The sequence below is a fragment of the Protopterus annectens genome, chromosome 3.part0, assembly GCF_019279795.1.
Source record: "Protopterus annectens isolate FY-2018-M chromosome 3.part0, PAN1.0, whole genome shotgun sequence".
Lineage (NCBI taxonomy): Eukaryota > Metazoa > Chordata > Ceratodontiformes > Protopteridae > Protopterus > Protopterus annectens.
The window spans coordinates 281,153,101-281,166,411 of record NC_056731.1 but is presented as its reverse complement, the minus strand read 5'-3'; the positions used below and the strand labels follow the sequence as shown (position 1 = coordinate 281,166,411).

The 13,311-nt window shown below is 37.4% G+C and overlaps 1 protein-coding gene across 1 annotated transcript in view; it reads right to left on the bottom strand.

Moving 5' to 3' along the window:
* Window positions 1-13,311, bottom strand: part of SLC4A7 (solute carrier family 4 member 7) — a 1,497,737-nt gene that overhangs the window by 173,754 nt on the left and 1,310,672 nt on the right. Inside the window, exon 20 of the mRNA XM_044064760.1 lies at window positions 6,107-6,358. Within this exon, the coding sequence (XP_043920695.1) occupies window positions 6,107-6,358 (252 nt within the window). The remainder of the gene's footprint in view (window positions 1-6,106; window positions 6,359-13,311) is intronic.

Below are 13,311 nucleotides of genomic sequence, written 5' to 3'. Positions count from 1 at the left end.
ATTTGTATTTTAACACAGTTTACCCGAGGGTTGAAGAGGTTCATCTCTACAGTGTCTTACTAGTGGATGATCTGATTTAGATGCAACTCGTGAATTTAAAGCTTGAGGAGAAGCTGCTGGAGTAGCTCAAGAGTGTGTGCCAGCATGTTCACTTTGCCATGGATGTGAACTGCTGAGCTTTTAATGCCTCTGTCTGTAACTTACTGCTAGATGCGTATCACTTATTTACACAGAGGCTCTAACCTTCTGTTGCCTTGTTTGTTTAAAAAACACAAAACAGAATTGCTTGCTGAGCTGAATTACATGGGGCCTCAGATGCATCTTACTATCTAAAGTTATGAATGACAGGAGAACTGCTTGTAGCTGAAGCTGGCTGATGAGAAGTCCCCACTCCAGGAAGCACCACAACCCCTGAACCATAGCTGAGCCAAAGATAGCCAAAGCATGGTTTTAGCTGTATCCCTTAGGAACAAGTGCACTGCAAACCCCAGAAACAAACCCAAAGCTTTATCAAAAAAAAAAAAAAAAAAGAAGAAAATAATTTCGACCAAAGGTAAGAAGAGTCATTTACAGAAATGTTAGAGCCCTTGCCACAGAAATGAACGAAAAACTCAGGAGCTTAAAATAATCCACCAAAGCAAAGTTTGAGGCTAAAATAGCTAGATAAGCCAAAGACAATCACAAGGCATTTTTTAGTCATGTTTGTAGTCTTAAAAGCACAAAGCAGTAATGCGCTGAGCTGATTGCGTGTGAAGTTACCTACAATGAGACTGAAGACAAAGAACCTATTGGCTGTTAAATTTAGCTTTAACTTTACCCTCTTCTCCCTTACAACTGTCCCTTAAGATATATCTGAAACTGGCTCGACTCCCACTATTACACAAGACCAAGTCCTAAAACTGCTATCAAAAGCTACAAACACCACATAGATGGGTCCTGACAGTATCCCTGTGTACATCTTAAATAGCATGAAGCACAGTTTTAGCCACACCCCTAACAACACTGTTCAATCTCAGCCTTCATGCAGATTTTGTACCAAGTGAATGGAGAACAACTATAGTCATTCGTGTGCATAAGGGAGGCCCTTCCACAGATCCAGAGAACTGCAGAGCCATAATTCTGACCAGCCACATATGCAAAGCCATGGAAAGACTAATCATGGAACTAATCAATCAGGACACAGGGAACCTCTAACACTAACAGAACCCTTATCCCAATTTCTAACTAGACACTTACAACCTTTACTTAGGTGGGTATGATCTAGACTCCAGGACACCACAGAATTTCTCCAAATCATTGCTGACACCCAATTAGAACCAGGATGGCTACTTTGCACTCTGGATGTCTTGGCCCTGTATACCAGTATTCCACATTGGGTAAGTTTGGATGCCCTAGAATATTGGCTACATAGGTCTGAATTCTATCCCCCAGGATTTAATACTCTCCTTATTGGGCTTGCTGAACATGTATTGACTAAGAATGTCTTTTACTATCAAGACAAATGTTATTGGCAAACTCAAGGGATGGCCATGGGGGCATCATTTGCCCCAATCTATGCTGATTTGTTCATGGCCTATGTGGAGGAGTTTTTGATCTATGATAATACATATAGTACATAATTGGACGAAATCGACATCTGGAGAAGATTTCTGGATGACTGCTGGATGGTATAGAGATCGGACTAAATATATTTAAGGGAATTTGTAGGTTACCTTAATGATAATAAGTGGGGTATTAAATTTACAGCTAATTATCATTCCCAGAGTATTACCTTTTTGGATGTATTAATTACGAGGAAGGATGATCATACACAGGTATACCGAAAGTATCCCCAATATAATTCCCTTCTCCATGCCTCCAGCTTTCATTCACCCCACATCTGCAGGAACATACCCAAGTCCCAATTTCTCAGGATCAAACGTATCTGCTCAGAGACTAACACCTATGAACACTATAGAGAGGATCTTATTTCTAGATTCAAAGATAGGGGTTATGCAATGGGGCACGTCCAGAGCACTAGCAACACTGTGTCTGCACTGGACAGGCAGGATACCTTACAGTACAAACAAAAATCAGTGAATAACCAAGCAGTCATTCGTTTGGTGACAACTTATGGAAGAAATACGGATCTTTTACTTAATAGCATGCAGAGACATTGGAATATACTACAGGCTGATGATTATTTTTCTACCATTTTGGGGGAAAGATGTTTGTTCTCATTTAATAAGGGTAGAAATACTGGTTCCCAGTTGAGTCATTATAAGCATATTTCTAGAGGTCCGGATAATTTAGGTCAAAGGACAATGACTGGGGACCCACTAGTAGGTTGTGTACTCTGTGGCCATTGCACCCATTGTAGGAAACGTAGCAAAACAAAGGATTTTTCCAGCTACAATATGGCAATGTCTACAATATTTGTTTTTTTGCCAACTGTGGGACCGACTGGCTGGTTTATCTAGCCACCTGTACCTGTTCTGCATTCTATGTACATCAGACTTCTAGACCACTGAGGATTCAAATTTCAGAACATCTAAGTGAAATCAGGAATAAAAAAATAAAAATCTAGTAATGCTTTATTTAAACATACTAACAAACACCCTAATGCTGTATTCAGGTTTACAGTTATTGACAGAATCATGGGCAATAGGACCAATAAAGCTGGATGGCATGGCTTTCTAAACTCAAAGGAAAAAAATGGATTATCAAATTAGGTGCATTATTTTCACCTGGATTAAATGAGCATTTGTGAGGGACCAATGGTTGCTCTACATTTTTCCCTATGAATAGTATTTAAATGTGTTCATTATTATTCATTTACTTAACACTGAAGAAGGCTAAGTGAAGTTTCAGCCGAAACTGGGCTGTTTTTATGGACTACCTATGTTCTGTATGGGAGTCCTATTAAAATTTACAGTTTTGCCATTGTCTGCTGGTTTTGTTTTTTTGCTGTGATTTTAGTGGTTTGGAGCCTTGCAGTTGCCGTACGTGCAGGGAACACTGTGGTTTGCCTTAAAATGACCCTCAAGGGCAGCTAGCCTATTATTATTTCCCTGTGAACTGATGAACCTATAAATTATGGTCACCACCATTCAAGAAAGTCTCCTGTGTCAGAACCTACAATCCTACAATTAGGTTGGCTGCTGGAGTGAAAGGCTGAGCTGATGGTTGGTGGGAATAATCTACCATTCCATAGGTGGGTGACATGGGTCTGAAACCAGCAGCAGATCTACAAGCACATGATAGCTGTACAATCAAGGTCTCATAGTCTACTACAATACTAGCCTCACCCAAGGCATCCTGACAGATGCATCTAACTCCTGGTGCTAGCTAAAGAAGCACGCTAAAACTACAGCAAGCTTCACTGATGTTCTCTCTTTAATCCACAGAAAGGATCCCCACCAACTCCTAATTCACTCAGACTTAGGAAAGGAAGAAATGTATTTCATTGCTTCATCAACTATTTGAAAAAGAGAATGTAGACAACTGAAAACTTAAGGCCCAGCACAGCAGTGGAGTACGCTACAGTAACATACTTTTCCATAGCTATGGCAAAATGCTGTGGCATCTGGTCTTATGGTGGACCAAAAAGATCACATAGGAGTCAGCCTGAAGAGAACAGTTCAGGGACTTCCTCCACCCACAGAGAGGTCATAAAGAGCATTTGCCTCCTTAAGGGCAGTAGTAGCAGAGTTTAGCTGCTTCAGAGTTGATTGTCAACGATACCAATTATGCATTTCCCATTGGGAGGAGATAACCTAACGATCCTCATCCTTCATCCCCAAATAAACATTAAGGCATTTCTAGTAAGGAGTCACTGTCATTGTCTCACATGGACACACTGACTTCTATTTCCCTAATACCATACAGGAGATAGGGACTCCATCCAGCTCAGGAACAAGCAAATGCCAAGCGTGCAATAGGCACTTAACAGAGGCCATGTAACAGGACTTAAATAAGAAGTGAGCCTGCCAAAGGAGGTGCAAATTAATGACCAGCATGCACCAAGCTCAGTGCTGGCATTTGGATATGATTTCCAAGGGGTGCATTTTTTCAGCTGTGGTGTCACTTCCCACTAGAACTCGAACACTTGTTTGACATCAAGACACTGAAGAATGAGCTCTAAAAGAGGAAGAAGCAATGGATCCCTCTGATCTGTGCCATTAGATCACGGAGGATAGTCCTGAGCCTATTTCTAAGTGACTCAAGAGACAAATCCTCTGAGGCAGGCAGGTTAGCGGTGAGATTTGATCAATGAACTTGCAGAGTGGACTCTACGCATGCACACCCAAAGCGGGTGTCAGTTGTATGAGCTCTACTGCAGAGGATGGAGCAATTTTTGAAACAGATTTATAAACTAGAATGACTTGATCGGGACTGAACCTCACATTTTCATTGAAAATGTGAGGTTTCCAGTCTTTTTTATAGTGCTCTTGCTGAGACCTGAAATGGTGTGCAAGACCTTTGCACAGACCCGAAAAACAAGGAGCTATCAACTTCTGCTATTTTCCTGGCACTGAAATAGGGCAGAAGATTCCCACCTTCCAACATCTGAGAATGGTAGGGTTGAACCTCTGGCACTTAAAGCAATGCTTCACAACATTTTTTTCTCCAAGACAATACAAGCATTGTTAGTGGGGGTCTTAGATTGTTCTTTTTTAAACAAATGTGCAATCAGACATGCTTTTCAGCATCAAGCGTGTAAACTTGTCAGGATGTTAGGGGAAATGTTCGAATTGTGTGAGCATTAGAAAAGGAAGAGCAAGCTCAGGAGCTGTGTGTGCTAGTTAACACAGAAGTTGTGGTATGTGCTGGCTTTAGGTAAATGATGGTAGCTTCCTAGTTAAAAAAAAAAACAAAACTGAACAGTAGTTGGTGGAGAGTATGTACAAAACTGTTAACCCTCTACAGAAGCCCCCTCCCCGAGTATTAAATGCATTTTAGTGTGTTCAGGATGTGAAAACTGCAATACAGAACCCCAACTTGCATTCCTTCAAAAGAAGTACATTCTTTCTGTCTCAAACATCGCTTCCTCCACTTCATCACTGTTGAGGTGCTCTCTACCGGTCCCTTTGATCTAATTTCTTTGTAAAAGTGTGCTACAGTATAATCAGTAAGAAAGATACTACATTACTAAGTTCTCCTGTGGGATATCCAGCTTCAGATTTCAAACAGGTTTTCATGGACTTCCTTTGATTCTGCCACATATATTATTTATTCTTCCTACCTGCCCACTTTCAGTCACATTTTTTCATTCCCTCTGTATCCTAGCTGAAGATACTGAAGTCTAGCGTATAGATACAGCCATCTGATTTTATCACATGAAAAAATATACATGAGATGCAATTTCAGAGTTTTGGCCTAAAGACACATCTCAGCAGAAATACTAATACATTAGAAAAAAGAATGTTGCACAATACAAGTTACCTGCTAAAATTTCCCCAAGTTTGGGAAATTAATTTACATTTTTGCTGTACTCTTGATTTCTAGTGATAGACAGCAGATCCCCCCCCCCCCCCCCCCCCCGCTGTATATAACAGGACTAAAAATACTGATGTGTGGCATATTAAAAATGCTACTAAATGCAGGTCTCACTATTTGCTTCTTTAATGGAGGTTCCCAGTGTGCAATGCTGCTAAATCAAGAACATATCATCATATATGGTAAACAGCTATGCCAAATGGTTGCATTTTACTTATCTACATCTTACTCATTTTACTCAGCCCTTTCCATCTATTATATATTTTTTAAGGAAGATAAAGAGGAAAAAAAGAAAAAAAGTCACGTTGTTAATATTTTTCAAATTACAGTTAATGCACATTTTTAAAAACCATCTATCTTTTTAACACACCTGTCTTCACTTGCTGAAACATGTTTATCTGCGTTTGAATTCTAACAGTTTCTACATATCTACTATGTTCATTACCTTTAAATTGTTCTACATATTTTCCTCAAAGACCATAGCTAAAATGTGTCCCTGTGGTTGGTCTGTTTTCCCGGTAAACAAATACATTCATAAATAAATAAACAAACAGAACTAATACTGAAGAGAAAGGAAGCAGAATCAAAAGTTATGGATGACTACAACATTAAGCAGTTTTAAGTTTACCTTCAAAACAGAGGTCATTAAGACAGACATGCCCATCAAGGCAAATATCATTAACCCTGTAACCCGTTGTTCTCGTATTCCAAGGAACTTAGGTTGCTCTCCCGGGGCAGCACATTCAGACTCCACTTTCAGACTGTTGACATGGCTGATAGACAGAACTGTGGCAGCTACAAACCAGGGTAGCCCCATAACTGAACAGACTCCAAGCATGATTGCAACCATTAACAGATCAAGATGATAACCACAGCCTTTCTGCAGAAAAAAGATAAAGTAAAATGCAAATCAAAAGAAATACATGCACAACTGCTTGAAAATCTGCATTAGTACCTGGTCTACTGGAAGGAGAAAGGGAAAGACTGCCATGTAATACAGCACTCCAGCCAGCACTACTCATCATATTACACAAAGGAGGTTAACAAGACTATCAAGCATGAGATCAGCAAGAGTTTACAAATTCTAAATCAAAATGAAGAAAGTGCAGAATAAAAACAAAAGCTAAAATCACATTTTATAATTACTGTTTTAAAATAAAATGATCAGTGCAGCTATATGTGAAAATCAGACATTTGTAAAGTTCTATCAACTCAAAATTTTTCCAAATAACCCTAATAATACTGTGTAGAGCATGGAGAGCTGTGATTATATTCCAAAAGTAACCAAAAGATAAACCAGTTATGCACCAATCTGCCATGAGATCTAACCATGACAACTTCCAAAGGAGCACACAACCTTTGTATCCCGTGGAGTATGCTGATTATGTTACGAAAATGGGAAAAAAAACATAAGCTTGTTATGCACCTCTCTGACACTGAAGGAGTGTATAACAAGTTTAGTTAGCACAGCTTCCAGAAACGTTGTGCTCTAGTCTTGTTGTACAGTATACAGAGCATCAGGAATTGGTAACGGTTTTAAAGGCACTTAAAAACTTCTTGCTGTCACACACACACACACACACACACACACACACACACACACACACACACACACACACAGCTAAATCTGTGGTGGAAGTTGAGAATCCTGACCAGCAGATTTCTGTGTAGGAGGAGTTTTGAGGTTCTGTTACCACTTTAAGGCTGACACTTTCCAGATCAGGGGCTTGTTTGCATTGGTCTTACCTCCTGAGCCAGTACTGATGTAGATGTTACTTAAACATAAGTTTAGGTTACCAATGTCAGTTGAGCTTGCCCCAGCATTTTAACAACTTCTAGTGGAAGTCAGCAACAAAGATGTGCCAGCCTCTACAGGAGAAGACAGAGAAGACCAGTTCTATGAACCCAAGAGTGGTGAGGCCTTCTCCTTAGTGTACTCAGCCCATTTTTTTTTTTTTAAAGGGAGAGTGTCAAAGATTCAGCTTTCAGAACATTTGTTTATTTTTTGTTACCAATGCAGACTTTAAGTAGAAAACAGGGAACCCATGTCATTGAATCTGTACTTTTCTGCATCCTTTTTATACAAATTCACTGCTTTTGCTTCTGGAGCGTCCCGCTCTGGGTTTGGACAGGTAAGACCACCCACCATATGACATCATCAGACACACCCCTTCATGCTCATCAGTTCATTAATAATGACCCTGCTTTATCTTTCCCGTGATTGTTTTGATTCCCAAGAGAAAACATATACCATGCTTCTTTGGTTCCCATGTAGACACCCTCTAAAGCATGTTTGCAGAATTAAATTACCTCCTTTGTCTTGCTGCAATGTAAAATGAAAAGTGCTGCTTGTATTAAAATCATACTTTTTTAATGTCAAAAAAAGACTTAAATGCAATAATATTTTTGCAGCACGACTGTAGTAATGTTCTATAGTGATTGCTTCCATCATAACTTCAAACAGTGACTCTATTATGTGACATTATTGACAGATCGTAATCCTCACTAGGAAATCAAAAATATTTATATGACATCAGGACCAAAAAAGAAAACAATGCATTATACAAGCATACCATTACATGTAAACTAGCTACATTTAGATTTTTTGTGTTAGAATGTGTGCCGGTTGACCCTAGAGAAGGGAATTGGGAAACACTGGTGGAATACAGAGAACTATTTTGGCAAATTGTTTTAGAAGCAAATAGAAAACCAGGTCTCAATGACATGATTTCACTCAAGCCAGTTTTAAAATTGAGATCTGCTAAATTATAGGATTTTTATATTATTTTAACAAATATTGTCATTACAAAAAATTTTTTTAGAACATAATGTCATAGTTTTATTTAAGGTTCATTTTTATATATTTAAATTTATATTCACAAGCATTCAAGTTTTGTATATGTGGTTTATTATAGGGTATGAATTTTATGGTGGTTTTAGGAAGTATAATCTGTGTGTGTATATATATGTGTATGTGCTTTTAACTAACTCTAATTAATCAATTTGTTTGTCATTGACTATCATTAATTAGTTAATGTATTTAAGATGAGTGCACCAAGAGTGTTGGTATCTGATGAAGTCAAGGACGAAAACGTGTTGTTCATGTCACTTTTCCTGGATTCTGGTGCTTTTTTTGTGATTACTAGTGAACGTTGGGGCACCTGCCTTCTTCTGTGGTTATTTGTTGCTTTTTTCGAAGGATTTCCAGGCTTTGTGGCTATGGACAGCAACAACAAGAGCAGCGAGATTGGACAGCTTCGTAAGCTCATTGGCCAACTGACACAGTTGGTAGGACTGCTTACACCAGTAAGCCAATCCATGGTTACGCTTTTGCCGACGCTTTCTGTGCCTGGGAACCAGGAAGCAGCAGGGCGCTCTGCTTCGCATGAAGGAGCGCAAACTAGTAATGGCGATGAGGTTTGTGATAGAGAAACAGTAGATGGTGGTATGAGAGACAGTCTCGATGGATTCCCACACATTACGGTTGGGGCTGACAGTGCAAATCGAGTTTCAGAGGGTTCGGTAATCAGCGAAATGAGAATATTTTCCCGGACTGTGGAACTAATGCTAGAGAGCATACAGGTACTTTTCACCAGTTGAGAGACATTCTCAATGCTAAATATGACTTTGGCAAGAAAGCTTTTATACAGACTGCCAGTAAAACCTACTCTGAAATGTTAGATGAATTGGACTTTTCTTTACATAAATACAAAATGTTAGAAATGGACAACGCATACTTAAAACATTGTTTAGAACTTAAAATTGTACCAAAGGGTCTTAGAGTTTGTAAATACCCGAATAATGTATTTGATGGTACTGCTTTTCACCAGCAATTGATTACAGCATTTGACAACTGTGGTTTTGAGATTATGAGGGCTATAATATCTAATAATGAATGTGAAAAAGAGAAAAGGTTTAGCCATGTTGAGCGTCTTAACAAAGATATTACGCATGATTTACTTTTTACTGTGGAAGAACATAAGAATAAATATTACAAATTGCTTAAGGATATAGAAAGTAAATGTTTGGATGTGCAAAATAGAAAACTAGGGAAAATAGAAAGGGATGTGAATGAGTATAAAAACAAAACACATTACCCTAAGCCCAGACAGTTTGGAAAGAGGGTGTTTACCTATAGTGTTGGTGAAAATGATACAGCTGTATTTGATGACAATGAAGGAGAGCCTTTAGATTTTCCTCCGCTCAGAAGGTCCGAGAGACTGATGTACAAAGCACCTATTGATTATAGCTCAAAAAACTACCAAGTGAGGGAATGGGGGCCCCGAGCGAGGAATCACATGGGGTGGAAGAATTAAATATTTGCAATGATGGGCATAAATGGACATTCAATGATTTTAACATTTTTAACTATTCCAGCACCACTGTGAATAAAACCTTTTTTGACTTGTTTTCTAAAGGCTTTGGTTTCATACCCAAACAGAGAACCAATATTTTTAAGCTTTTAATTGACATTAAGTTATTCATTAGAAAGAAAAACCTAGAAATACTTTTTAATGGTAGCAAAAAAACACTTAGTGAGGGTAAACTAGTTCGTAAAAGTATGTTTAACCCACCATTGCACCCACAACTAAAGAATTTTGAAGTAGTATTAGAAAACGAACTAAGGAAGTCACTCAAGACATATAATATGCAATCCAACTTAACTCAGGTTGAGCACGAAACCCTTAAATTAATTAGCAACAACAAAAATTTAAGGGTTATGAAACCTGACAAAGGTGGGGGGGTGGTACTTATGGACCACATTATATATGAAGGTAAAATGCAGGAGATTTTAAGTGACTCTACTAAATACACTAGGGTATCTATCAATGAAATAAATGTGGCATACAATAAAATACATATGATGGTGAATGATTTACTAACAGAAGGACTAATAGATTTAGAGAGACACAAATTTTTATATGTTGAAAAACCGAAGGTTCCTTCTATTTTTGGTATACCGAAAGTACACAAAGATATAGATGGCCCACCTTTGAGACCAATAGTTTCTGCAGAAGGTTCTATCACAGCCCCTCTAGCAAAATACATAGATTGTAAGGTAAAGAAAGTACTTAAGAACAACACCCACATATTTCAGGATTCCTGGGATCTTCTTAGAAAATTGGACAAATCTTTATTTTCTGAAGGTTTGATTTTGGTACTCTGGATGTGGTTGATTTGTTCACTAGTATTCCCCAAGATATAGGCCTAGAATGGTTCGAAGAAATGTTAATAGGATTTTCAGGAATTGCTCATAATGAGTTCAGAACAATTTTGGTATTAATGGAGGTGGTATTAAAAAATAATTATATTTTTTTGAAGGTGAATACTTCAAACAATGTAAGGGGGTTGCTATGGGGGCACATTGTGCTCCTACTTATGCCAATATTATTATGTCATACTGGGAAAACACCTTTATATTAACTTCGGTTTTTAGTAGATTTTGGACATTCTATGGTAGGTTTTTAGATGACTTATGTTTTTTATGGAAAGGCAATAATGATGATTTTAATTTGTTTTTAGAATTCGTAAATAACACTACTGATTTTTTAAAATTCACATACAAATATGATACCCAAATGTTGAATTATTTAGATGTTAATATTACTAAGACTAAGGATGGTTTCAGTTCAAGGATTTTTAGAAAGGAGACTTTTTCAAACTCATACTTACATTTTACTGATTCACATCCACCCCACCAGAAGAGAAGTGTAGTTAAAGGTCAATTAGTTCGTCTTAGTAGAATGACCTCTGAAGACACTACTTATTTTAATGAATGTGGATTTTTGAAAAGGTTATTTTTAAATAGGGGTTACCCGAGTGAACTTTTTGATCAAATATGCAGTGAAGTTACTAGGGAAAGAGGAGGAAAATTTGCACCTATTTTAGGTATAAGAGGAGTATTTGATAGACAAGATTCAAACAACCTAAATAATGGCGTGGATTTTGAATCTGGTATCACAACAACCTATGATGGTCAGTCAGGACTGGTAAAAAGAACTGTTAATAGGAATGGAACAACTTTGCTAGACTATCTGACTTACACTGTATTTTTGATAAGGAACTGAAATTCACCTATAGGAGGGTACTAACATTAAGAATATTTTGGAGAGAGGTACAACTGAAAAATTGTTTGGGAAAGCTACTAGGAAAAAGTAGGTTTATTTAAATGTGGAAGTTGCAGTTATTGTAAACATCTTAATGTTGGACAAACATTAGACTTACCTATTAGACAAAGGACATTAACTCTAGGAACATATGTTAACTGTAACACCAAGGGTATAATATATTTAGCTACCTGTACAAAGTGTGATTCATTTTACATAGGGAAGAGTGAGAGAATGTTAAAGCAAAGAATCTATGAACATTTATATGACATCAGGACCAAAAACAAAACAATGCATTATACAAGCATACCATTACATGTAAACTAGCTACATTTAGATTTTTGTGTTAGAATGTGTGCCGGTTGACCCTAGAGGGGGGAATTGGGAAACACTGGTGGAATACAGAGAACTATTTTGGCAAATTGTTTTAGAAGCAAATAGAAAACCAGGTCTCAATGACATGATTTCACTCAAGCCAGTTTTAAAATTGAGATCTGCTAAATTATAGGATTTTTATATTATTTTAACAAATATTGTCATTACAAAAAATTTTTTAGAACATAATGTCATAGTTTTATCTAAGGTTCATTTTTATATATTTAAATTTATATTCACAAGCATTCAAGTTTTGTATATGTGGTTTATTATAGGGTATGAATTTTATGGTGGTTTTAGGAAGTATAATCTGTGTGTGTATATATATGTGTATGTGCTTTTAACTAACTCTAATTAATCAATTTGTTTGTCATTGGCTATCATTAATTAGTTAATGTATTTAAGATGAGTGCACCAAGAGTGTTGGTATCTGATGAAGTCAAGGACGAAAACGTGTTGTGAAGTTTCAGCGTTAGTGAATTAAACTGTTCGTGTCACTTTTCCTGGATTCTGGTGCTCTTTTTGTGATTACTAGTGAACGGTGGGGCACCTGCCTTCTTCTGTGGTTATATGGACTACTTATTGCCATAGAGGCTGTTAGGGTGTGAACAGTGATAGTGCTGCAGTGTAATATGGTTCATAAATTAATGCCGATACCGCATTTGCGGTCACAGCTGAAGCTCAAACGCGCCTGGTGATTTAATTGCAGTAGAGTTCTTTTTAAATTAGTAGCAGGTAGACTGCCTGTATTTCAGATGAGACTTTTTGTTTTTTGTGTTTATCTAGCTGGAGAACAGATTTTTTCTTTATAGGGAACCTTTAAACTTGGGGCATTTTTGACCAGACATAAATCTCTAAGTTAATAAAACGGCAGGTTTTGCATTAGTATGCATTTTCCTGAATGATAGTAACTGCCAATGTTGACTAACTGCAGTTCTTCCTAATTTATGAGAAAATTACAGCTATTACAACAATAAGGAAATATCAGAGCAGCTATATCAGTATTGTAATGTTCTTTTACAGATCACAGACATTACAACAATAGAGCAATATCACAGCAGCTATATCGGTACTGTAATGTTCTCTTACCGATCACTTCCTTCGTCTCTCAACTTTTTTGCCCAAGAATTGAGTGTGTGAAAGTACTGGTGAAAAGACTTAAAATTGGAAACAGTTTTTGGATATTATTCTAATTATTTTTAAGTTAATAGCACAACAGGCTTTCCATCAGTGTGCATCTTCTGAACAAGAAGTTAAAAAAAAAACTCATGTATGGCACTACTGACTTGACTATAATCCTTAGCAGAACAACAGTTTACCAGTAAATCAAAATATGAGGCAAAAATCAAGG